This window comes from Colossoma macropomum, unplaced genomic scaffold (assembly GCF_904425465.1).
Source record: "Colossoma macropomum unplaced genomic scaffold, Colossoma_macropomum, whole genome shotgun sequence".
Classification (NCBI taxonomy): domain Eukaryota; kingdom Metazoa; phylum Chordata; class Actinopteri; order Characiformes; family Serrasalmidae; genus Colossoma; species Colossoma macropomum.
In genome coordinates this window covers 12,434,926-12,460,575 of record NW_023494794.1, presented here as the reverse complement: position 1 = coordinate 12,460,575, position 25,650 = coordinate 12,434,926, and the positions used below count along the sequence as shown (strand labels likewise).

General features: G+C 37.6%; 2 protein-coding genes and 1 long non-coding RNA gene across 3 annotated transcripts in view; 2 read left to right on the top strand and 1 right to left on the bottom strand.

Moving 5' to 3' along the window:
- The first annotated feature begins 226 nt into the window (after positions 1 to 226).
- On the top strand, positions 227 to 14,460 carry LOC118814548. Its single transcript, XM_036580201.1, has 16 exons — positions 227 to 428; positions 863 to 1,080; positions 2,161 to 2,335; positions 2,896 to 3,130; positions 3,494 to 3,588; positions 5,290 to 5,489; positions 6,936 to 7,014; positions 7,198 to 7,376; positions 7,949 to 8,272; positions 9,415 to 9,813; positions 10,869 to 11,045; positions 11,196 to 11,265; positions 13,164 to 13,353; positions 13,599 to 13,673; positions 13,822 to 13,912; positions 14,194 to 14,460. The coding sequence occupies exons 2-16, from the start codon at positions 872 to 874 to the stop codon at positions 14,267 to 14,269; spliced, it is 2,574 nt and encodes an 857-aa protein (XP_036436094.1). The 5' UTR covers positions 227 to 428; positions 863 to 871; the 3' UTR covers positions 14,270 to 14,460.
- A 360-nt stretch (positions 14,461 to 14,820) lies between these two features.
- On the top strand, positions 14,821 to 21,111 carry tmem141 (transmembrane protein 141). The gene is made up of 5 exons (XM_036580203.1): positions 14,821 to 14,973; positions 15,990 to 16,056; positions 16,293 to 16,376; positions 16,554 to 16,661; positions 20,777 to 21,111. The coding sequence occupies exons 1-5, from the start codon at positions 14,920 to 14,922 to the stop codon at positions 20,842 to 20,844; spliced, it is 381 nt and encodes a 126-aa protein (XP_036436096.1). The 5' UTR covers positions 14,821 to 14,919; the 3' UTR covers positions 20,845 to 21,111.
- LOC118814552 overlaps positions 16,012 to 25,650 on the bottom strand; it is an 11,820-nt gene continuing 2,181 nt past the window's right edge. Inside the window, exons 2-4 of the long non-coding RNA XR_005007737.1 lie at positions 18,183 to 18,267; positions 17,961 to 18,059; positions 16,012 to 16,114 (exon numbers count right to left, since the gene is read on the bottom strand). This is a non-coding gene — a long non-coding RNA (uncharacterized LOC118814552). The remainder of the gene's footprint in view (positions 16,115 to 17,960; positions 18,060 to 18,182; positions 18,268 to 25,650) is intronic.

Below are 25,650 nucleotides of genomic sequence, written 5' to 3'. Positions count from 1 at the left end.
ACTATTGTTCTTTTTCATAAAGGCTGTGCTGTTAGCTTCAGGCTAGTTTGATTAAAGTTTCATAATGGCACGCCTTAACAGCACGTTAAAAAATCCACATACATATTTTAAGTGTGAAGGTTAATATAATGATTTATCTGCGTCCGAAATTGTACGAGTAAATTAACCCTGTGCTGTACAGTCATGCAAATTGAAGTTCTGTAGATGTAATGTGCTCTTAATAAAAATAGGACAGCATGAGCTGCGGGCTTATAAACGAGCGGTGGCTGGGCAGTTCGTCTTCCTGAGGACTGCGTGAGTAACCTTTACCCAATCGGCTCCATAGGAACCAGCGGGGTGGGCGAGATGGAGGGGGGGCACTAATATGTACTGCTTTTGTAGCAAACCGTCTCGGACCTTATCTAGTAGAGCCTACATGTGCGAACACGGTAAGTTGGCATTGTAATTAAATAAAACAGCAGTCCGAAGGTTCTCAGAAGGCGAGGTTTAAGTTACTAGCTTCGAATTACCCGTTCCACCTTAAGTGTACAGGCGGAATGTTATTCGCTGCACCATTTAAGATGGAAGGGAAAATTTCAAAAACAAGCTGGCGAACGCTGCTGGTGCTACTATGGCTAAAGTTTTGAAGTCTAGTTTGTTCAGTAAAAGCCTCGCTGTAGCTCTCCTGTTTGTTTCTGTGATTTGGAGCAGCAGATAATCATGTGAGAAAAAAATCCGTTAGGCGGCGAGTGGAAACAAAACAGCGTTGTTTTGTCGTTAAACCGTTTGGAGTAATCATTTAACGGCAGTTAGTAACCCTAGTGTGGGTGAAACTTAGTCGCTTCATTATTTCTGGCCTATTTTACCTTCCATCTTTTCACAGTGCCGAAGGATGACCTGCTGCCCGGTTCCGTGTCAGAGGAGTACCGCTCTCAGCTGCCTGATGTGTCCGAACCTCCTTCATGTGGCGGCTTCCGTGAAGGTTCTGGCTGAAGAGGCTCAAGACAGAAACGGTTCACTCGCTGAGAGGATTTTTCAGGAGAGTCACGGAGAAAAATGCATTACAGCGCTTATGCGTCTACTAGATTCTCAGGATGTGTGGTTAGTGCCATTTCAACACCAGGATCTTCTGCACAAACACAAGTACCAAGAAGGAGGTCTAATTTATTGATTCCAAATAGGACCAGGCGATACTGATAAAATTCAATATCATGATATTTTCCAAATATATCACACTATCAGATATTTAAGTTAGCATTAATGAACCCCATAAGTCAGCAAGAAGTTAACGAAACCATTCTTCCTGAGCTAGTAAGCTAAACCTGACACATTGTCTTGTTTTGACTGATCTGTTTTGTTTTGTTTTCTGTTAAAATTGCACCAGACAGAAAGCACGTTTCAATAAAGATAACTTACTATTTATGAAATCTGATGGATTTTTAAGTGTGCTTTCAAAACAATCTAAAACACCCAGAAGATGACATACATTTTAGCTAACCGTCCTGCATGTCAGGATTAGCCTAAAGCGCACAAAATAGAATTTGTATGGCTTTTTTAGTATTCGGCCAGTATAACCTCAAGCTACACTAAAAATTAAAAGGTTGCTAAAATGTTTGTGTCTTGGAGATTTGGTTCAAGGAAAAAAAACACTTAAACTGATGTAGAATCTTTACGTTATGCGATTTATTAATCTTTTTTTTGAATTTGAAAAAGTAAAAAAAAAAAGTTCTTCACAGCTGCCATTCAGTTGGCATATGGTATAAAATGGTTCTGTGAAAACTACTGAATGGTTCTTTATGGAAGTGATTCACACTTTTTACCTTCCTCACAAAAAAAAAAAACTTTCTTTTGAAGACAGCTGCTTCAACTTTGGTTAAAACGAAAAAGATTTGCACCATTTTTTTCAAAGAGTTAGTAGTTGAATAGTGTCTGTATTACCTTTAAGAACTGAAAAGTGTATTCTGAGCCAGTGGCTTTTGTTTTTCAGCAGTCACAGAGTGGCCTCCAATTGAACTCCAACTAGCACAGAGAAGTGCTCATAAAACTGTCAGCTACAATGTGGAGATTGCCACTTTTATTGCCTGCAACCAAGCACCAGGAGGGTCTGTATGAGCAGCGGTGTTGATAAGCAGGCGTTTTTGAACATCTGGTGTGTGTGGATTCTTCTCTGTGATTTTTCAGGCTGTGCAGTATGGCAGTTTATATCTTTGGGATGCTTTTGGAGAATGAAACTATGGTGCAGAAACTTAAAGAGTGGACAAATGAAGACAACAATCTTTGCTGGACCTTAGGACAACTCCTGCTGAAAGACGATCCTGATATTGTTTTGAATGCTGCTGGAGCCATAGCATCACTGGTAACACTTACTGCAAAAGTCAGAGACCACCCTTTATTTATTTAATTTCTAGTCGAAAGGGCCATCAAGTACAAGTTATTATTTTTTTGGGAGATATTTCTGAGGAGATTAGATCTAAGATAGTCTACTTGCATGCGGACGGAGAAACCTGAGAGTCAAAATAAGTAAAAAAAGAGTTTCTAAACTGTAGTTGAAAATGATTAAAGATATAGAGAAAATTTGACTCCTGTTAACCATGCAAGAGCTGGTAGACCACCAAAACTGTCACAATATAAACAATACTTAATGCTTTCGTCTTTGAGAGAGAGTAGAAATTCAAGCTCCACTCTTGCTTCAGATTTGAAACAAATCTACAGGTGTAATTAAATAAATGAAGGGTGGTCTCTGCACAGTAGTGTACATAGAAATAAACTGAACCGTTTAAAACAAGTTCTTGTTTGTATGCTGTTGTAGTGCTGTGCCCATTAGGTTTGAATAGTCCAATTTGATCTGAAAGGATCAAGTTAAGGGCTTTCCTGTCTAGTCTTGACGTCTGTGTGTGTATGATCTTCTAACATTAGGTTGAGACCCCTTTGGGACGCCAGTGGCTGCTACAAGACCACGCTGTGTTCAGTCAAGTCCTTGAGAATGTGGTGTGTCTTCTGGACAATGGGAGAGAGAATATAATTAACTCAGCTGCTCTCATTCTAGCACGACTGTCTCTGTGTGAGATGGCCTGCAGAAAGCTTATATCTCACTCCTCAGCCTCAAGAACCATCCGTCGTCTAGTACAGTGCCTGGCCCACAGCCACACAGGTCAGTGTTAATGAGATGAAACCCTCAGGCCATAGAGTATTGCTGAGTGTACAAGGATGGTTTTGTTAACTGCTACAAAAAGCAAAAGATGTGGGGCCTTAGTGGTTAACCCTTTAAGTCATGGTTCTTTAAATCCAAGGGTAACTGAATTGCACAGGTTAGTGTTCTTTATAGTCGTACATACTGGAGAGATCTTAGCCAATAAACCAGATTACTTTGTTGCAAAAAAAAAATTGAGTTGTGCAATACTACATCCTTTCAGGGCTGAAGTTTGAGAATTGATTGCGTGAGATGTCTGATGAATTTACATATATTGTGGAAATTTGTGCTGAATGTAGTATGTGTTGTATAATTTGCTTTAAGACACTGCTATGAATGCAGCCTTCACTATTGGCCGCTTGTGTGGAAGTGAGCAGGGCAGAAGGGTCATTCTGGCTGAAGCCAAAGAATACAGATTGGTGAGAAATCCCTGTTTTATTTTCATTACTGTAAACACTGGTGTAGAACACAACCCTCACAACACAGCCTTTACCAGATCTAAGGAGCCCCCCTCATTAGATTTTTACAAACTCAGCCCAAAAAAGACATTTTTGAATAGTTAATAATAGACATAAATACACTATATGGCCAAAGGTATGTAAACTTTTCTGATTGTTAAGTTCAGGAGTTTTAGCCACACCCACCGCTAACAGTCTGTAACATCAAGCACATAGCCATGCAATGTCTATGGACAAATATCGGCAGTAGATTGGGTTGTCCTGAAGAACTCACAGGATGCCATTCCAGTCATCTCTAAATGCTGTTGTTGTGAAATTCAAGCATGTTGGAGCAACGACAGCTCAGCCACAAATTGCCAAATTGGGCCATTTTCAGGGTTTGGACTAGGCTGCTTAGTTTCAGTAAAGGGTAATGTTCATGCTACAGCATACAAAGACATTTTAGATAATTATATGCTCCCAACTTCGGTGCAGCATTGGTTTGGAAAAAGCCATTTCCTGTTCCAGCATGACAGTGCCCCAGTGCACAAAGTGAGGTCCATAAAGACATGATTTTGGTATGGAGGAATTTCACTGAACACCTTTGAGATGAATTAAAACGTCAGTTGTCCAACTTCAGTGGACAATTCGATTCTTGTCCAACTTCTGTACCTGACCTCAGAAAAACTCGTTGACTGAATGGGCACAAATTCCTAAAGACACAATCCAAAATCTTGTGGAAAGCCTTCTCAGAACATTGGAAGCTGTTATAGTCGCAAAGGGGAGACAACTCCAAATTAAAACTCATGCTTTTGGAATGGGATGTCCCAACAAGCTCTGCTGTAGGTGTGATGGTCAGGTGTCCACACACCTTTGGCCATATAGTGTATTTTATGGATTATGAGGCTAAACAATAGAGTGAATCATGCATGGTATCACAGACTGATCATGACATTCACAGTGTCAACAGATGGTCGTCACATGATGTGTGGTTTCAAGCAGACAGTGAGGAGCTCAACAATGATCAAAAAAAGGAAATCTATCAGCAGTGCACAGAAATATGCTAGCAAGCAGTTGATATTTTCAAAACAATCTGACTCAGTGAGTCAGTATCTCATAATGAAGAGACCTGATCCCAGCACTTCAAAATATGAAATATTATTTAAAATGTTAACTTACTCCTTATTATGAAATATTAAGTCATGATTAATGCTCATAGACTCATAATGATGAGATTTGTACTGTAATAAGATAATAAGTATATTTCTGAGAATCTCCTTTTTATGAGATAGTAAGTTATAATTTAGATAAAATGTTAAATCATATTTATGGAATTGTATCTTAAAATTGTGACAGTCTCATTATTTCTTGACATTAAATCATAATTGAGGCACTGTTGATTAATCTAAAATTGTACAAAAAATGTATTTGTATTTTTCAAAATTAGTTTTGGTGCTGGGTTTGTGGGGTTTGAGTTGAGTTGAGAGGCAGGATGAACTCTATTTTTGTTGAAGGCCCCCACATTTTGTGCTGCACCAGTTATTGTAAAGGATATACCAATTACTTACAAGCACATACCAATTATTTACAAGAGCAAATAAATACTGAGAATGACAGAAGATGATCTGTATGTTCTAGGACTATTAGGTGCTCCTCCACTGAGTTTCTGTTATTTCCTTTCAGGCAAGCAGCCTTCAAGCTCTACTGTCAAATGGAGCAGGGCCAGAGGCAGGACAAACAGCCTGCTTTACTTTGAGTTGTCTAGCATCTGAGGTTGATGGACATGCCTTGCTGATGGAGAGTTCCTCCTGCCCTGCTTTGCTGAATGGTCTGCTAAGCTTACTGAAGAGTGGAGATCCAGACAGTACTTGGTTTGCTGCTATGTGAGTTCCCTTCAACCAGTTGAGTTTCACCACTTAAGATCTGCATTATCCTGCTTACAAAACACCCAGTTTTTAGGTTAGCCAAAGTGCAGAAACTGATAGTCTTAAAGTAAATAAAAGTAAATAACACTTTTTATTTTGAAAAATCTCATCCTTTTCATTAAATCTTACTCAGTAAATAGTAGAAAAGAATGTACAGAAAACGGGGATGGAAGGACCAGTGGGACGGTGAGGGATGGGGTGGGAAAAGGGGTTGTTTCCTTCAGTTCTGTAATGTTGTGATAAAGAGCTGCTTGATTAACAGGAAACAAATTAAAAATTGATCACAAAAAATAGGAAATGACACTTAATATTTGGTTGCATATCCTCTGCTTGCAATAACTGCTTCAAGCCAGAAAGCCACTGACATCATAATTTTTTTTGTAATTTATTCTTTCCCAGGCTTATACCGTAGCTTCTTTCAGTTGTTGTTTGATTTGGGAGTATCAACCTTCAGTCTCTTTATCAAGAGGTGAAATGAGTGCTCAATTGAGTTAAGGTCTACTAATTAACTCTAATTAACTTACTAATTAACAGTCTGAAAGATTCTGCTTGTTTCTGCGGATGAAGTTATGCTGGCAGTTTGTTTTGGGTTATTGTCTTGCTGCATGAATATGTTCTTCCCAATTAGATTTGATGCATTTCTCTATAAATTGGCTGACAAAATGTTTCTGTAGACTTCTGAATTAATTTTACTGCTACCATCAGCTGCTACCCTTATCAGAGTTAAACCATCAATAAATATTAATGTGCCAATTTTAGAAGCAGCCATGTAAGCCCAAGCCATGACGTTACCTTCACCGTGCTTGACTGAGGAACTGTTCGATGTTGCTGTTAGTATACCAGTGTTTTCTTTCTTTTTTAGGACATTCCAAATTTTTTGTATTGACTATGACCAATGCTTGTGCAATGGCTCTATGATCTTCATGTTTGTTTATCCTTTTTACAACAAATGTTGTCCTCACAGACAAAACTCAGGGCTCAAACCAAGAGAGCTCCTCTCTGTGGCTCTTTATTATTCTTATTTTTTATTCTTTATTCTCTTTATTGTATTTATTTTTTATAGTTAAATGCTTGTTAACAACTGTTAATTGTTTAAACAGTCAATCTAACAGGACACACCTGGGCAACAGGAAACAGCGGTCAGTCACATATTCCAAATTTTTTGGAATAGGAATGGGGGAGTTCAAACAAAATAAGGTGCCATGGTCTAGATGTAAATATTAGGAAATAAAAGCTGAAATTCTGATCAATTATCTCAACCAAATCTCTTCAGTGTATAGTAAAATAAAAGAATTGGTCTTGCCTTTTCAATACTTGGAGGAGACTGTATATCTGTTCCAGTGATACAGATTTGTTGTCTTTCTCTTAACTCTAACTGTCTGTCCTTCTCTTTCTTTCTCTCAGGACTGTCAGAGTGTTTGTGTCTCGGCCAATTGGAGTGATTAGAGTTAGAGAGCACAAATCTTTGGAGGAGCAGCTAAAGGTTCTAGTACTTGTTGTTATTTACATCTTTAAAATCAAAATGATGTTTATGTTTAGAAAATCAGTAAATACGTAATGGTGATTCCTTTGTTCTCTGACATACCGTATTACCTTGCATTTTTTTCCACAGGTCATCTTGTTTTATAGCCTGCCTTTACTTCTTCATTTTTATGTTCATCTCTAGTGTCTCTCTGTCTTTCCATCAACGGGGCCTGAGCTGCAGGAGGAGCTTAGTGCTTCCCTGAGGAAGCTGAGGCACCTTTCCAAACCATCTCCCATTACAATCCAGCACCTTCAGTCAGGTGCCTACATTGCATCATGGGAGAGAATGGAGCCTGAGAGTGGCCTTGAGGTCACTTATAGGTGAGTCACTTTTTTTTGCCCAGGTCAAGCTGAATTACTTTAACCTGTAAAGGTACTACCAATGAGATCCATGTACAAATCTGCAGTGTCTGTAGTTTTTAGAAGTCTAGTAATTCTAGCACAAATTGCTTATTATTTGCCCAACCTAGAGTTCTATCAGTAAACTAAATGGAGCACATCTCAACCTAACCCTCAACACAGGCCAACTGTAAACTACAACATTTTTTTTCTGTTTCTTTTTCTCTGCTATGCTTGCAGTGCACTGTGCTGTTATTGTTATTGTGTGTGGGGCCTTTTGCGTAATGCTAATATGTACATCCAGACTATGATGGTCCTTTCCAGGCTGTCTTTGCTAATTTGGAGAAATTACACTAACATTTTACACCAGTATTGGCCAGTCAAATACCTTTACAAGTAACTTACAGAACCTCACCTAGTAAAATGAATCCAGCTTGGTTCGTGCATTTAACCCTGAACAAGGATGCAGCATCAACCAAATACAATCTGTAATATGCATCTGCTATCAGAAATGTACTGATTATACATTTTTCTTCTTTTTGATTCGTCTGCAGCCTCTTTGATGGAGACACTGTGTTGTACCGAGGCTCACAGTGTCAGGTCACTTTACCTCAATCCCACCTCCAGATTAAACAATCCCTGTCTCTACACCTAAATCTGTCTACCTCAGACGGTGACACCAGTCCCTTTAGTGACCCTGTGGAAATGACATTGGAGACGACAGGCATTAGGCCAGGTACACCACAGGAGCTGCGTGTAATTGGCTGCACAGCAACTCAGGTGCGATTGAGGTGGGTGGAGCCAAACGGAGAGGTCAAGCCTAAATCATTCCAAGTCTACTGTGATGATGTGCTGGTTGAAACCACCACAGAGCTGGGGTAGGTTCTTTTCTGTCACTGTGCTGATTATATCATATATCTGTCTTGTATTTTATTTTTCTCTTGAGGTCTACTTATGTAGCAATGTCTGTGTGGTTTTATGCACCAAAAACAGGCATAATTCATTTTAAGGTGACTTTTGTATGTAAATGATCTCTATACTGATTGGCTGCCATATTTTGTTCCTCGTTCCAAAAGCAGTTTATGCTGTAACACTTATAATGTTAACATTAATGGCTAGCTTAATTGCCGTAGGCTGAATAGGTGGATATATATAAATGTACTGTTTTTCATGACGTCAAGTCAAAATCAAGTCAAAGTTTATTTATACAGCACTTTTTACAACAGGTGTTGTCACAAAGCAGCTTTACAGAACAATCTGGGTCCAAGCCCCAACAAAAACATTAAATTCAAAAGTGGCTGTTTTTTGCAGTTTAGTTTCCATATACGCACTGTATGGACTAGAGAGCAAACAGTATGTTTTAAAACTTAATGTTTACGTATTACTCCAGAATATTTCAGAAAAGTAAAAATTTAGTTTTCCATGATATGGGACCTTTAAAGGACAGTGTTATAGGCCAAGGTTATACAGTATTACAGTAGTTCTCAATCACATTTCTGTGTTATTCCTGCTCCTAAACACCTGAGTTATCTTATAAATAGCTTCATAATTACTTGGATAATGCACAGTAGTCCATAAAAAACTTATGTGGCTTGAGATTACAACCACTGGGTCATTGTGTATATATATATATATATATATATATATATATATATATATATACTTACATTAAACCTAAAGTAGGTGATTGGCTGCCCTGTATTGTGCCTTATTCAGAAAGCACTCAGAGGTGAAACACTCCTTAGAAATATTAAAAATGTTTACATATTAAACTGGTTTGTTTAAAAAAGCCAGAAAAATCCAGTTTTCCATGATACGGGCCCTTCTTGATTGAAAATGAATTGATTGAAAAGATTGAAAAGTAGTCATGTGGTAATGAATTACAACTGCTAGTACATATAACCAAACAAACATTAGAAGTGGACTTCAAATGGAAAGATGAGACAAAATAAAAAAAATATGCTTCTGAGCAATTGTATGGCATCAAATACTTCAGGACTACCATGATTCTCTTCTTCAGGACTACAATTAGCTCTCTGTGTCCTAGTACTACCTACACATTAAGTGTGTGTGCGCTTGGTCCTGGAGACACAGCGGGTTCTCGGTCCAGTACCGTTGTGCAGACTGATGAGGGTCGGGACCATGCTCCCAGTGGTCTGACGGTGGCCGTCTTGGGACGACATGAGCTCCACATCAGCTGGGGCGCTCCAGCTGTGCCGCTGGGGCGACTGTTCAACTATGAACTGCATCTAAATGGCATTGTGGTGTACTTGGGCACAGAGAGGGCGCACACGGCCCGCCGCCTTGCTGCTAACACAGCTTACACCTGCACGGTAACAGCAATCACCTCCAGGGGGCGCTGCCAGAGCAGGCCTGTCACCAAAAGGACAGCAAAGGATGAATATCTGAACACAAACAGGCAAGTTAGTAAGTAATGATGCTAATGTGTTTTAATGGAAAAATGTGTTTTTTGTGTTCTGAGAACTTGATGTCAAATGAAGGAATGATGCACTTAATGGCCACTTTGTTAGAAACACAATTTGCATATGTTTTTAATTATTTTAAATGTTTGTTAACATCTGCTTTAAATCTTTTACAATAATGTCATAAATAACAAATTAGCAAATTTATTATATGTGCTTTAAGATTGGCAGAGTTTGGGTGGACAGAACAACCCCCCTCTAATGCACTTAGAACCCATCCTTACTGGATATTTTACAATGGTAAATCATGTTTGACCATTGTGTCTGAATGAATATATATATATATATATATATATATATATATATATATATATATATATATATATATATATATATATATATATATAATCATACATACATCACAATACTTTTGTGATTTTATGAACTTTTCACAGCACACAATACACATTTATTTTTTCTGACATCTGAAACGTTGGAACAGACAAAAAAAGAACCAAAAGTGCCACATGAAAACAATACTATCAAAAACAATGAATAAAATGATTTGTAATCAACATTTTGCACCAGACTGATATAAAAATTTGGTGAACGATACCGATTTATGGGGAATACAAATTCTGGTAACCGGTAACATCAGCTGGTGTAATTTTAGATTTATAATTTAAATTTAAATTTTATACTCCAATAGTTTTAGTTAAATGCAAACCAGTATGGTTGTAAGTTCTTAATGGTCACATTTCTTAAACTGAATTAATGAACAGGAACTCACTGTCATCAATAAGAGAGCCTCTTATTGAGCTACTCAGTGACACAACTGTAGAATTTTGGCATGTAAACAGAACGCAAGTTTGTTAATGCCACAACCAGAAAAATAAAAAGGCAGGAATTATCAGCTTATACCAATAACCGGCTGATATTGTTGGCCAACCAATATATTGGTTGGGCTCTAGTTTATAATAAAGTGGACAGTGACAATATAGGCAAATTTGGATTGTGGTTTAATTGATCTCTGTCTGTAATACATATTCAGGTGTCTGAATTCTCCCAGCCGTCAGCCCATCACACAGCCTTTACCATCTCCTCCAGGGGTCCGAGAAGTGAAAGAGGTCAAGGTCACAAAGTCATTATCCCCACACAGACGTCTACCCGATGTCCAGCTGACCATTCATCACTACACAGACCCTGACCTTAAAAAAGTCAGGCACAGGTCCTGGTTGAGTTAGAGTTTAGTTTGTGGGAACTAAAATACTAGGCAATAATATAACTTGGCAATGATTGGTTTATGACATTATTTTTCACTGCACTCTCTGTTTGTCTGACTTGGCAGTAGAATGAGCTGATTATTTTTGTTCGGCAGGCTGCCCTCTGTGCCAGTGCAGTCCCACAGTAACACGAAAGGCAGATCTAAGCTGACGTCTGAAGTACAGGTGAGATAATCTAAAACTAAATTATGAAATATTACTTGACAAGGAATTTTGATACATACAGTACTATGCAAAAGTCAGAGACCACCCTTAATTTATTTAATTTCCAGTCAAAATAGCCATTGAGTATAAGTTTTTCAGGAGATTTTTCTGAGGAAATTAGATATAATAAGGTAATAAGATAATCCACTTGCATAAGGAAGAAGAAAGTTCAAGAGAAATAAGTGAAAAGTGTCCAAAACTGAAGGTCAAAACATGAGTAACAGATACAGAGAAATTGGGACTCCTAATGACTGAGCGAGACCAGACTACTGTGCCACAATAATTCCAAAATACACTACTTGTGCTCTCTTTTTTCAGTTAAATATGCAGCTGATTAGGGTTTTTTTAAAGTACTGATGATGTCTGTGACATACTCAAAGCAGCATATTTTGACATTGTGATGTAATTTATCACAATAGTGATAAATGTTGTCATATTTATGCCCTAGTTTCTGTCCATTTTTCCACTGTAACAGTACAGCCCAATGCTGTGGGTCTGAAAGGATGTGTAACTGTGAAGAAACCATTACTAGAAATTGACTGATGAGTTGAAATTTGTAAATGGAAGTACTTGGATCATAAGAAGCAGAATATGTAACCGACCTCTAATATAGAAGCAGTTTTCCGCCACTTAAGAAAAGTATAGACCAGGGGTGTCCAATCTCATCCACAAAGGGCTGCAGGTTTTCAGTCCAGCAAAGCAGGAGATCACCTGATCAGCAGTTTGAAGACTGATTAAACAAGTGGAATCAGTGTGCTCCAGCTTGTTTTGGGTGAAAACCAGCCACACCGGCCCTTTGTGGATAAGATTGGACACCCCTGCTATAGACCATATAGTATGTCAAAATAATGAGAAATTATGTCATAATTATGACTTAGTACCTCATAATTATGGCTTACTTTCTAATGATAATGAGAAAATGAGTACCTCATAATTATGACGCAAGATCTCATAATGGTGACTTACTGTCCATAATTCTGAGATGCTAAGTCTTTATTATGAGATCTTAAGTCATAATTATGACATCATGGCTGTGTCCAAAACTGAAGGCAGCTGTCTCAATGTCTTGCTGCCTGCGCTGTCTCAAACCTCAGTGCCTCAGAGGGTGACATTTTCCAGTGTTAATGCTGTTTTTTCTGCTGTTTTTTCTAACTGCATCAGTGTGTACACAGAGCATTATGGGATATTTAAGGCAGCGAAGGATACATCTACACTGCCTTCAATAAAACGGCCAAATGGAAGAGGAACAACAGGCAGCATTTTACATTTGACTCGGACATGACTGGGTGCCTTCCTGTCTAAGAGTACTGTATGAGTAGGCAGCAATTATTATTTCAGACACAGTATCTCATTATTATGAGAGAGGAAGTCATAATTATGAGACACTAAGTAGTAACTATGAGATGCTATGTCATAACTCTGAGTCATAATTCTGTAATTTTTCTCATTATTATGAGATACTGGTGGCTATAAATGTTTTTCAGCGGCAGAAACAAGCTTTTATATTATAAGACTGAACTTTGGAGTTGTGGAAAAACATGCATGCAAATTTCTTTAAAAACCGAAAGCAAGTCTCCCGGAAGAAAACGGAAGCTGTAGCCAAAGGGTGGAAAAAATATATTTAGTTGTTGAGGCTTTTGGGTAATTTTCTGTTAATTATGTCTTCTGCTTTTTTTTTTTGCTCAAACTGAAAAAATTAAGGGTTTTCTCTGACCTATACTCTACTATACTTTGCTATATTGAACTAAATACTATACTACAGCTAGTGCCTTCTAATAACCTTGAGATTTAACATTCTAAAGCTGAAGATTATTATATATTAATATGGTTGCTTTGTGACTTTGATTCTAATTCTTTAGAGGTTAATGGGTCTTGTCAATGAATTGGATGTCAGTGCAGTACGGAACAGTGCCAGTGACCATTCAGATGCAGGAGTGTTTCCTGTGAATACTGCTGACCATCCTATGATTCATCAAGAACAGACACTCAGACCCCAGCATCAGTCAGATTCTCTGCTGGATACACACTTTAGACCAAAGATCAGCCCAGGTAGGACCCTCTGCATTCTGAAGCAATGCTTTAGAATAGTACAGCATAAAATGTTCTTCAAAACTATCGGTCTCAGTTGGCCTCAATAACACTGACAATATTACAGTGGAGTCTCTCTCTCTCTCTCTCTCTCTCTCTCTCTCTCTCTCTCTCTCTCATATATATATATATATATATATATATATATATATAATATATATATATATATATATATATATATATATATTATATAAAAAACTCTTTAGCCATGCTGCTACAGTGGGGTTCTGACAGGACAAGATCAGACAGAGGGAGGCTGCCTCTCATTGGCCAGCGTATAAGTGAGTTCCCCTTACAAATGTTCTGTTCCATATCATATTGCATGAACAATACATTAATTCATGACTACTCAGTCAGATATCCCTGACTTTAAACAATGCAGATTTGCAGATTAGTGAATTGTGCATCTTGCAACTTCTGTGGGTTTAGCTGAAAATGTGAGACTTCTCCAGCCTGTCTCCTATAAGTGGCCTGATCTAGACCGGACAGAGCACCATCATAATGAAAAACACAGAAACAGGTAGTGATTGGTCATTTGGCCCAGATCATTTTTAATTAAATATGCTATTCTGTTTTCTAAAATTAAAGATGGCTAGAAACATTTATTTTTTTGTTTTTAGCCATTTAGCTCCATTCATCCCCATTCATGTCACACATTTGCAGGCTGTGGTCTAGTTTGAGTACCACTGGAACCGCTGGTGTAGATGAAGCAATCAATCAATCAATCAATAAAATGCTGCATATTCTCAATTATGTGCTCTCTCTCTCTCTCTCTCTCTCTCTCTCTCTCTCATATGCTAGGCTTGCAACTGGGTCAAGAGTGCACGGTCAATTAAAGGGAAGACATTACCTTATAGCAAACTGGACAAAAACTTAGTTGCACAGAGCTGACAACTTGCACCATGTTTTTGATGTAGCTTGTTGAGTTTTGTGTATGTGTTTCATATTGGGTGAATTCACTGTGTGTGTTTTGCCAGTAGCACAACACTAGTCACGTGTGCTAAGAAGATGGTTAGATTTAAAGGTTATTTCTTTAAGAAAATATAAACTACATTTTCTGTTGCACAAATAAAGTATTCTTTTTGAATAAAATGAAATCTTCATGTTCTTGTCTTCAGATAAATGGTGTATTGCTCATTTTGTCCAAACACAAGATGTGGTGTGCATTCAGAGTCTCAAGTGGCACAGAACGTGAATTCCAGATTGAAACAAGAATGAAAAACATCTTGCTCTGAATTTTGATTTCTGTTTCAAACTACATTAGATAAATGAAATTTTTCATTCCCATGAGTTTGTCTTTAAAATAATAATAAAAAATGAAGATATTATATATTAAATGACGGCTTTAAATGTAATTTCCCTTAAAAAAAGAGCTAGTAATATTACAGCAACGACTCCGCGCCACGAGAGGGAGACATTCAATCATGAATTTGACTCTTCAATAACAAGTGAGATCAAGCGCAGAAGTAGAGAGACCTGGAAATTGATAACAGAGAATTTTATGCAGAAAACAGAATCTCAAACGGGATGGTCAACCTCGGGCTCACCAAAGTGGACGACGCACTCGTCGAGAAGCACCCGGTGCGCCCTTTGATTTTTCATTAAGTACTTAAATCGGTTCATGGTGTGCTTCTACTAAGTTAATGGTGTCTGTATGAGGCACCGCTGATCGCTGTACGGAAGTTTCTGTGTTTCTCTTATGTTTAAATAAGATTGCGAATGTGTGTGGTTAAATTAATGACTCGCACTATTAAGCTATATGCTCTTATTTTCATTCGTTCCTCAGTTGTAGTTTCTAAAGAAGGATATCTCAACGTAATAGGATTTGTTTAAGTGTCATGAAAACCTACAATGCCCATGATGCACTGCGTGCACAACTTTCGGCAAGCAGCTGTTCTAAAGAATTGTGCTACTTTGTCATAGCGCTATTTTAATACAGTGCGCGACATAAAACTGTAGATAGAATATTTTGATGGCCCAAATTACATTATCAGTGTTTGTAAATAAAAATAAATGTAAATAAAAACGACACAATATTCAAAAGGTTGTTATTTAAATGAGAATTCTGTTGATTTTTTTCAAACTTTTTGCATAATTAATTTGACTTGTGCAGACTGGTTTAACGTGAAATGGTAGACTGCAGTACAACGTTGCGAGAAAACTTTCTTGGTGGTGATGTGAACCAGGGAAACACAAATACAGCTGTTTTTCACTTTACAAAACTACAAAAAAGAGGTAGTGATTTAAGAAACATGTTTAATTGTTTACATTTATATGACCGCTTTCTGTTATGTACCTGTTCCAGGCATTATGCTTTGGACATCTGGTTCCTATCACAACCACTGTGAAAAATTCTGATTCAGTAAGCTACTCAAAAATGGCACATTTTACATCAAAACTCTGTGGATGACTTCGTTTACATCTTAACTATTTAATTATGTGGAAGCTTTGAAACATCTGTGGAATTGGCCTTTAATGGTGTATTCAAGGGGGGAAAACTCTTAACTGCTCAGCACATGTGAGTAGAGTCCCCTAAAACCATAGTGATGTAACACTGTACTACCACACTGTCCTTACCAGCCTGTCACTCTCTCCAGGGTTTGCAAACGTATGCTGCTTGCCAGTCTCGAGCATTTATGAAAGGAACAGGAAGCTTCATAATCGGTTGGTATGATACTTCTGGACATGTAGTGTGTCTTCACTTGCATCCCAACTCAGCATCCTACAGTGTTACAGAACAATATTAATAATAAGTTTATTAAAAGTCCTACTAGAGTTTAGTGCTTATCTCATGCAAATACATTCATAAATACTTATGTTAGTTACCAATTAAGAAAGAAACAATGTGGAAACAGTGTTTAATGAATCCCCTCCTTTATCATCCTTGATTGATTAACCAGGTACAGCGAGCCTTTTCTTTGCACAGCGAGCTCTTCAAAAAAGACTGCCCTATCCCCTTCAGTGGAACCTTCTAGTGTCTATTAGTAAGTCAGCGTTGCAAAATACAGAACATCACCAAACAAATTACAGTTACATTCTGTACTGCTTTTGTTTTCAGCTTATTACATTCAAAGCTTGTCAAGTTAAATAATAATGCATACATTCCCTTTTAGCACACACTAGATGGAAGAAAATAACTCTGTGTCTTCTTTTTCTCTCAGTGGCCTCCTCAGTGGTCAGCTACTCAGTGACCCGCTGGGAGACTATGAAGTGCACAGACTTGTGGGTATTCCTTGAGAAAGGAGGTCTTCCAGACTCCAACCCATCCAGTATGTATTTATTTGTGTGAGTGTGTGTGTGTGTGTTGCCTTTAGAGCTGGACCATGTATCAAACATACAGTCTTATGGTAATAGGGTTTGGGTGCTCCTGGCCAATTTACATGCTTTGTTGATTTTCTAAGTAAAAATAAATACACTTCCTTAACAGAGAACACACTTCTGCACAATTTGATGCTGAAATTAACATTTTGGTGGGAAAAATATAAGATAAAATGTAGCCTATGCAAATGTTATGACACATGTTCTGTTTTATGTTCTATCAATATATTAACCTAAATTAGAAGAAAAATGCCATCCTCTACTGTAAGGAGTGTGTTTACTTATTTTTACTTAGAAAATCAACAAAATATGTATTTTAACCATGGGTGTTCAAACTTTTGCATACAACTGTAGACTGCCACCTTCAGATACATGAGGGACTGAGGTCTCATGGGTCCAAATGTGATTTCCTAACAAGTATACATGTATGGGGAAAACTTGCTAAAAGGTTGGCGCTGGATTGAAATCTGCTTCAAACAAGGCTACATCCACAGGTTTTCTGTCTAAAACCTGCTCCCAGTTTTCTCCAGTCCATGCACTTTCAGCGACTAGAGTATCCTTAATAACAAGTGAAATATAAAGTTAAAATCAATATCATTAGCTAATGCTCAGCCTTCAAAATTAATGTTTTAAGAAGTCTGTTGGAAAACAGTAACAGCAAAGTCTTGGCTTGTTTGCACATCACTTAGCTTGAATACCAAGCCAATAGTTTTTTTTTTCTTTTTCAGTCACTTTTTGGAAAAGCTTCAGTGTTCTCAATAATATTAAACCAATTATATTACAGACCTGTACAATTTGCCAGGTTTCAAATAATTACAAGGACACTAGGAGGTTGTAAATAAAAAAAGAAGAAATTTTATATGTGTTGATGATTATGAATGGAGCCGTACTAGATATTAAAATGACTGAAAAAATGTGTAGTTTTCAGAATTAAGTAATAGTAAAATGAATATCCAGAATTTATAATATTTAAAATGTTTTTTGTTAGTTTGCCATATTTAAATCCAATTATAGGTTATTGTTGTGTATAAAATAACCAAAATTGTAAATATGGCAAGCGATTGCAAACTTTTGACTACTACTGTAGCTACCAGTTCTTTCAACAGCATATTTATTCCTGCTGTATCACTGAAACTGCTGACAGTCCATCATTAGGTCTGATCACTAGTCCTGTGATGTTGAAGCTTAAGTGAGGTCTGCTGTAACAAAACCACACACACACACACACACACACACACACATACACACACATTTTCTAAACCGCTTATCCTTCTGAGTCGCTGGGGCGGGGTTGGGAGGTGGTGCTGGAGCCTATCTCAGTGGTCATTGGGCAGAAGGCAGGATACACCCTGGACAGGTGTAACAAAACCAAAGCATGACAAATTATACATTAATTGTTAGTTTTATAGAGTTCTTTAAAAAAATAGAGGTTTCTACCATTTCCCCTGAACAAAAAGAACAATTGGACCAACCTTTTCAGATAAAAGAAGTCAGACATGCAATTTCTATGACGCAGAGCAGTAAATCTCCAGGTCCTGATGGGTTCCCAATCGAATTCTATAAGAAATTGTCCACCAAATTAGTTCTCTTGTTGCTTAATATGTTCAAACATTCTTTGGTACATGGTCAGTTGCCTCAGTCCCTCACAGAAGCCTCAGTTACATTTGAATGAAACCAGGCAAGATGCAACTAAATGTAGTTCATATTGCCCTATTTCTCTGTTAAATGCGGATGTTGAAGTTTTGTCCAAATTATCAGCTACGCTTTTGGAGTTTCTTTTGGATAATAGCATCTCAAACACCTTTCATTAAAGGTCGGCACAAAATTTCAAATATTCGTCATGTTCTTAGGCCCAATCCCATTTCACCCCTTGCCCCTACCACTTAGTCCTTAGCCCTCTGTTTTGCGCGTTCACATCTAGGTTTAGGGTGTCCCAATTTTTGTTGAGATAGAGGGGTCAGGGTAAGTGTTAGGGCTACATGGCTCTCCAAACGGAGGTTTTTCAGAGGTACACACCAAACGAAGCGTTATGAGAAAAAAAGAAAAACCGGCAAGATGGCTGCGCGAACAACCAAAGAAACCCACAAATGTGAGAATTTTCTCTGTTAAAAATTACGATAACCATTGTATTATTTTAGTTTAATGTCGCTTCAAAGTATTATGGTTGTTTTCTTCATAACAAGCATAAAAAATCGCTAATAGCATGCTAATGTCTTGGTAGCTAGCTAGCTAACTTTCCCGTTCCACCTTAAATAGTCCAGCAGTATTGACGCCTGAAGAGCCAGAATGTAACTGCTGCATCATTTGAGGTGGAACGGGAAAATTCGAACAAGAAGCTGGTGAATAGCTGACTTCAGCTTCATATCACCAAAGAACTAGCAGTGGGCGATAATAAATAATTGTCTTATACCCCCTCTTTGAAAGCATATGATGCCCTAAATGTAACTAAAGCCCAGCAGTGAGGTTGCTGAACTTTTCCCTTCTCCGCTATCACTGAAGACAGGCCAGGTTGCCTACAGAGCACCACTAGTAGCCTATTAATGAAGCAGTGTTTCTTTTTTTTTTAATTAGAGGGTCCCATTTTGTAGGGCAAGATTTCAACCACTACCCCTTGTAACTCAGTTCCAAGGGCTTAGGGTGACACTCGAAAACAAGGGGTAGGGGTAAAAAGAAAAAATGGGATTGGGCCTTAATGTCCTTCATTCTTCTTCTTCATCCAAATACCAACTTTTTTGGTATGAGAAAATTTGGTCTTAGTGACAATTTTATTGCAGGGATACGTCTCCTATACTCCTCCCCTAAAGCAGTTATCACAAATAAGATGCGTTTACAGAGTTTCAACCAATCAAGGGGCACAAGGCAAGGCTGTCCCTTAAGTCATCTCCTCTTCACTCTTACAATAGAACCTCTATCTTTAATGCTCAAAGCAACTCTTACATGCCAGGGTATATTTCGATGGGGTATAGTGCACAAGGTTTCTTTATTTGTGAATGACCTTTTGCTCTATATCTCTGATCCCATATCATGCGTGACTGACACTGTTCAACAGTTACATATTTTTTGTACATTTTAAGGCTATAAACTAAATCTTTCAGACTGAATGCCTGCCAGTAAATAATTTAGCTATGACGATTTCTGATAATGCTCTTCCATTTCACATAACAAAATCTGGATTTCAATACTTAGGTATTAACATCACACACACTTTTAAAGGCCTCTACGAAAAAAAAAATAACTTTGCTCCTCTTTTAACAAAGCCTTAATCTGACCTACATAAATTGGGCATCTTACATATGACTTTAGCTGGCAGGGTAGATTGTATTCAAATGAATGGAATGCAAATGAAAGATTGGCTCTGCCTAATCTTATGTTATTATTGGGCAGCCAACTCAGAAAAATGACTGGATACAGACTCCAGACAATTAGTCCAGGTCTTGTGTGACAACTTCTCTGCACGCTTAAAACACAAACATATATATATGCAGCCACATCCTCTATATATGGTTGACTGCCTTTTAGAATTATCACCTTGCTCAAAAGGTTTCATTTCAAAAGCCTACTCATTAATTCTATCTACAAATAGCACTACAGTAGATAGGATAAAGGTTAGCTGGGAAAGAGAACTGGGCAAAGATCTTTTCAGTCGTGTGGTGAACTGTGCAGTTATGTCAGAACAAGAAGCATGTACTAAATACACTCCTACTACATTGTTTTGGGATTGGTGTAAAAAAAAAGTTTTGTGGATACGTTCCACCGTATTGCCACAAATTACTTATAACTTGTAATAATTTCTTTTTCACTCTTTTGTTGAACTCTGTTGGAAAAAACAGCTATAATATTACCTTAGCAAGACAAAGTAAAATCCATCCAATGGGTAGTGGATAAATAACTGAAGTTTATGGAATCTTGTCTTAGCCCTTTCTAAGCTAAATGTATAATATGACAGAGATTTGAGGTATCTTTTTAGCAGTGATATGACATCTGTCATATGTAATTGTGATTTTATTAACTTTCTTTCAAGCTTTTTCACAGAAGCTAACTCTTTTTTTCTCTGTTGTTTATCCAGAGGATGGGCCTAGTCTTACAACACCTGCAGATCCTAAAGTCACAAAATATGGAGATGCAATGGAGTAAGTGTCAGCTAGTAATATAGTGGATAATATAAGTAATATCACTAAAATAAGTTATCACAGTTTTTATTTTGGGTACCTGTTTTAGGAATTTTCAACAGTTGGAGTCAATATTGGAGTGTTTTTGGTTGAATGTTTCAAAATGTAATATGTGCTGTGCATTGTTTTGACCTTTTTTATGGCTGCATATTTGTCAATAAATACGTCATGCAAACCTGCATGTCAGTAATTGTGCAGTTTCAATTGCTGTTCAAGCAGGATGTTCAGTATATTGGTGGCTAGAGCCTGGTGATCATTTTAAAATGTTTGTGTTTTATGGTTTTCTCACAGATGTTAGTAGATTAAGTACAATTTAGTAGCATGTCCACAGATGTCAGTGCTTATGTGTGGCTTATATATTATGCATTAGGATTTGGCAGGGTAATCCTGTTTTTTTATGCATAATGTTACTACACAAATGTGATGACGTTCTGCAAATATATTTAGTATTTTGAAAGATAGTTATCTGCTGTTTAGGGCAATATTTTATGATAAACCTGTATCAGGAACAATAATTAGAGAAAATTTGGAGGAAGTATTTCCTGCCAGAGTTGAGAAAACATTGTTAAAACATAATAAGCTGTCTACTGTGTATGATATCTTCTTGTGTGTCGTAAGCCCCATATAAAAAATTAATCTGCCTAATTTTTCTAAAGAAAAAGGTTGATGTAGTGTAAACATTGTTGAAGTTTCAAAATGTCCAGTTCATTTCCTAGTCTGTTTACTCTAAGATGACCTCTCACACTGTAATTTCAGCCCAGACTGCTTTTTGGATGAAGCACAGTACAGGTCAGGCAGTCAGAGCAAATGTCATTTACATATATCAGTCTTAAAGTTTCAGTAACAGCCTGATTAATTCTAAGGGGTAAAGAGAGCTGAAAATTGGTCATGTAAAATCCACAAGAACATCATAAGAGGACTTCATGGAAAACAAGTAGGATACGGCCCCTTTAATAGTGATGTAAAAGTCTTATGCTGCCCTGGTTATGTGTAAAATACTGCCATTTTTGTTTTTGTGTAATTCCCTTAAAAACAAATGTTGCGTTGGCTAAAACATACAAAGCAGCTTGTTAGAACAGCAGTACAGCAATTTAGAAGAATGCCATTCTGAATCTACTCATCTTATGGTAGCTAAGCTGAATCGGTCATTTTCACAGTTGTTCCTTTGCTACATTAGCTTGGCCCTTAAAAATTATGTTAATAAACTTTTATTAATGATTTGGTTTATGTTAATCAAGTAAATTACATATTATTTGTTTATATACATTATAGATATGTCTCACAACCGTTCAAGACCTGGTAGCCCAGCAAAACTGTCACTATCAGATAAACCATACTTAAAGCCTTAAAAAAAATAATGAAATGAAATGTGACAGGAAACTTGCTTACAGCTACAGAACATGCCTACACTAACATAGTTTAAAATAAATAAATGAAGTTGGTATTTAAAGTTGTGATAGTGTTGATTTTATATTTCACATCTATCTAATAAACTGTCAAATGTAGTGTGTAGAACTGTTAGTGTGTAGAACTGTTAGTAGCAGTTAGTAGCATTCTGCTGCAGTAGCTTAGCATGCTACAGCTTTACACCTACAGCACTAAAACTTTGCATTCTTAGTAATTGTTGAGGTTTAGTGATGCTCCATAAACTACATGAAGATATTTAAGAATTCTTTATTTTTAGGAGTGTCTTAAAGCTTTTGGCTTTGAGACACAGGAGAACATCGAGCTCCACTTTTACTCCAGATCTGAAAAAATCCACACGTTTTTCTGTCCATCCTTCCACTGTGACAAGACTCACTGCTGTGGTTCTGAAAGGGTGTGTAGCTGTCAAGAAGCCACTACAGAGAAAAGGAAATAGAAAAAAAAAGAAAATTTGCAAATCAATCAAAGAAGCTGCCAGTGTTCTCAGAACAGTGGACTGGCCTCCACAGAGTCCAGGCTTCAACATCACTAAATGTGTTTGCCATTATTTGGATTTTGAGAGGCAGAAAGTGCAACCAACTTCTAAGACCAAACTTTGGAGAGGCGGAAAAATAGACACACTAAAAACTGAACATTTGCATGTAATAATTAGTTTTTTAGGCTTCTGAGTAATTTTCTGTTAAATATATGTTTCCTGCTTTTTCCTCCTGATGCTGAAAAATGACTTGTCTTTAATGGCCATTTTGACTGGAAGTCTAATAACTGAAGCTAAATCTCTGACTTTTGCACAGCACTGTACATAGAAAAGCTGGGAGCATGACATGCATGTTTTGTCCTAGTAGGATTGTGTGAGACTTGTTTATACACAAGGGATAATCTGTAAAGTGAATCATGCACAGTGGGATTAATGTAGGGGGTTCTCAAACAAGAACGATCTAAAAGGCATAATAGCTACTGCCACTAGGGATTATTACTGAAATAGGATGGTGAAAAGTAAAATCCACAAACTGTTGATGTTGTGCAGCAACTGCTTTAAAAGGCCAGGCTTACTTATCTCAATCAAACCAAAAAGATGCTTCTTGTAGTAAAAGTGTGTTGTAGCTTCACTTGAAGACTTCCCAGTTGTTTCTGATTATGAGCATAGTTAGATTGCTGTTGACACTGAGGGCATTGTCATGCTGAAAGGTTAATTAAAACAGGACTGACCTTTTCATTGCAATGGAATGCTAATTAGTAGGAATGAACAATTAGGCAATATAGTGCAATATAATGTTTACTGGTGTGAATGCATTCACTCTGTACTACTGTAATCAGGCCTGCAGTAATACTGATGCATCATTAGTGTCAGTACAGAGGAGAGGAAGAACAGTATAAATGTACCATCCTAAATCTGAACACAAATACTTCCTGTCATGACCCAATTGCACAGTAACCCTGATATCCTTCTACTTAGTGAGACGATAGTTTAATGAAACAGTCCAAGGCAGCTTTGGAAAAACAAAAGGCTGTTTTTTTAGGCTTAACTCTGTGGCTAAGCAGAGGGTCCAAAGTCCAGTCTGGTCTGACAGTGATTAAAAACCTTCTTAGAGCTCAGAATTTATGCCATGGCCTGGATAGTTGGATAGCACATATGCAGGCTTGTAATGAAACAATGGCTTACAAATATTTCAGTAGTCCAAAATTCATGCATAACATCCGGGAAACAGAAATACTTGTGTAATAAAAATGGGGAAGTAATTTTGGACCCTATGGCCTTTTCCTTTTTGTTGGCCTTAATCTATACACGGGTCTGCCTTCACTGTTACTCATCTTTGATTAGAAGCCTTGCGATTTGCAGATCTGAAGAAAAAAAAAGGATAAGGCAGTGACCCAGCTCTTAAATCGTTCTCAACTTGAACTGAGATGTGGCTAAAGGCAAAGACAAAGGAGAGGGACAGAGAGAGAGCAAGCGAGGGAGTGTAAAAACCAATGTATGATGTAGCTTTAGAAGGAGTACAGACATGCAGTTCAGCTACATCTGCAGTATAAGTGTGTGCTGGCATGTATGATTGCATGTGACAGTGAGAGCCACATGAAGCACAGAGCAGGAGGTCTGACCAGGCAAGACAAAGAGACAGCTCTTTACAGTGGTCAGTGCTTGTTTAAAGTACACAATAGTTCATACTTGATTAAAGCAGACACTGTACCATTATGGGAAATGACTGAAGTTAAAATAACTGACAAGAAAATACTCAAAAAGTTTAAAAGTAACTGATATTACACGTAGCTTGGCAAAAAATCTATTACATGATTTTCCTTATAACCAAAATGCAGCTGATCAGCCAAGACATGTTTGATGATCAAATTTTGCTACTTTACTTTAGAACTGGAGCTGCTAGACTAACAGTACTAACAAACACAGGTGGTCTATAGACACCCAAATCATTTCTACAAATGCATGGCAAAATCCTCATATATTTTCTTCAACTATGTTGTTGAGCTATGTAAACTCATTTATAAACAGATTTGGTAAAACAGCATGAATAGACCTTATTTATAAATTTACATTATCACTTGCACAACATCCTGCTTTCCAGTACTATTTCACCTTAAAATTCTGTGAGGATGTGCAGGGGCGTGTTGTAAAACGTCACTACGCCTGCATGTAGCGTTAGCACAATAATACCTAAAGCTTGCTTACTATAAGAGAGTTAGACGTTGAATGTTGAATAATGATAAAGCTACAAAAATGAGAATGCTCAACACATGATTGGCATTACCTGGCACTTGCACAAGTACACCACCAGGTTTCTGTCATACAAGGACTCTGAGGTGGGTCTGGGGAGTCACTGGTGAGTGAAGCATCCAAACGGGCATTGTATTGATTTTCAGAGTATACTCACTTAGCTTTTCTACCTACGTGCATCTGTGTTGTGAATTCCCTTAGCGCCATCTTTGGTTGACTTGTCCGGAATGATACCAAACTGCTATGGAAAGAAGTAATTCCAGTTATCCGAAAATTTGCCTGCATGACCTGAATTTGGACCTGGATTTAGTTTGAGCCAGTCGAAATAAATTTTGGGTTTGTGTTTACGGAACCGGTTTGGATGACTATTGACATCCAGTGTTTATTAGCAACGTTAGCCGCACAGCTCCAGTTCTAAACCAAAGAAGCAAAATTTGGACACCAAACATGTCTTAACTGATTGAATGTGTTTGAAGTAAAAGGAAAATCTGGTAATAGTCTTGAAGGCCTCGAAGAATCTAGAAGTGTCCACGTAATGCCACACTTCTACATCTGTGAATTATATGAATTTCTGTGATCCAAGTACTGACAAACAGAGTCAGGCCAAAATACTTGGTGACG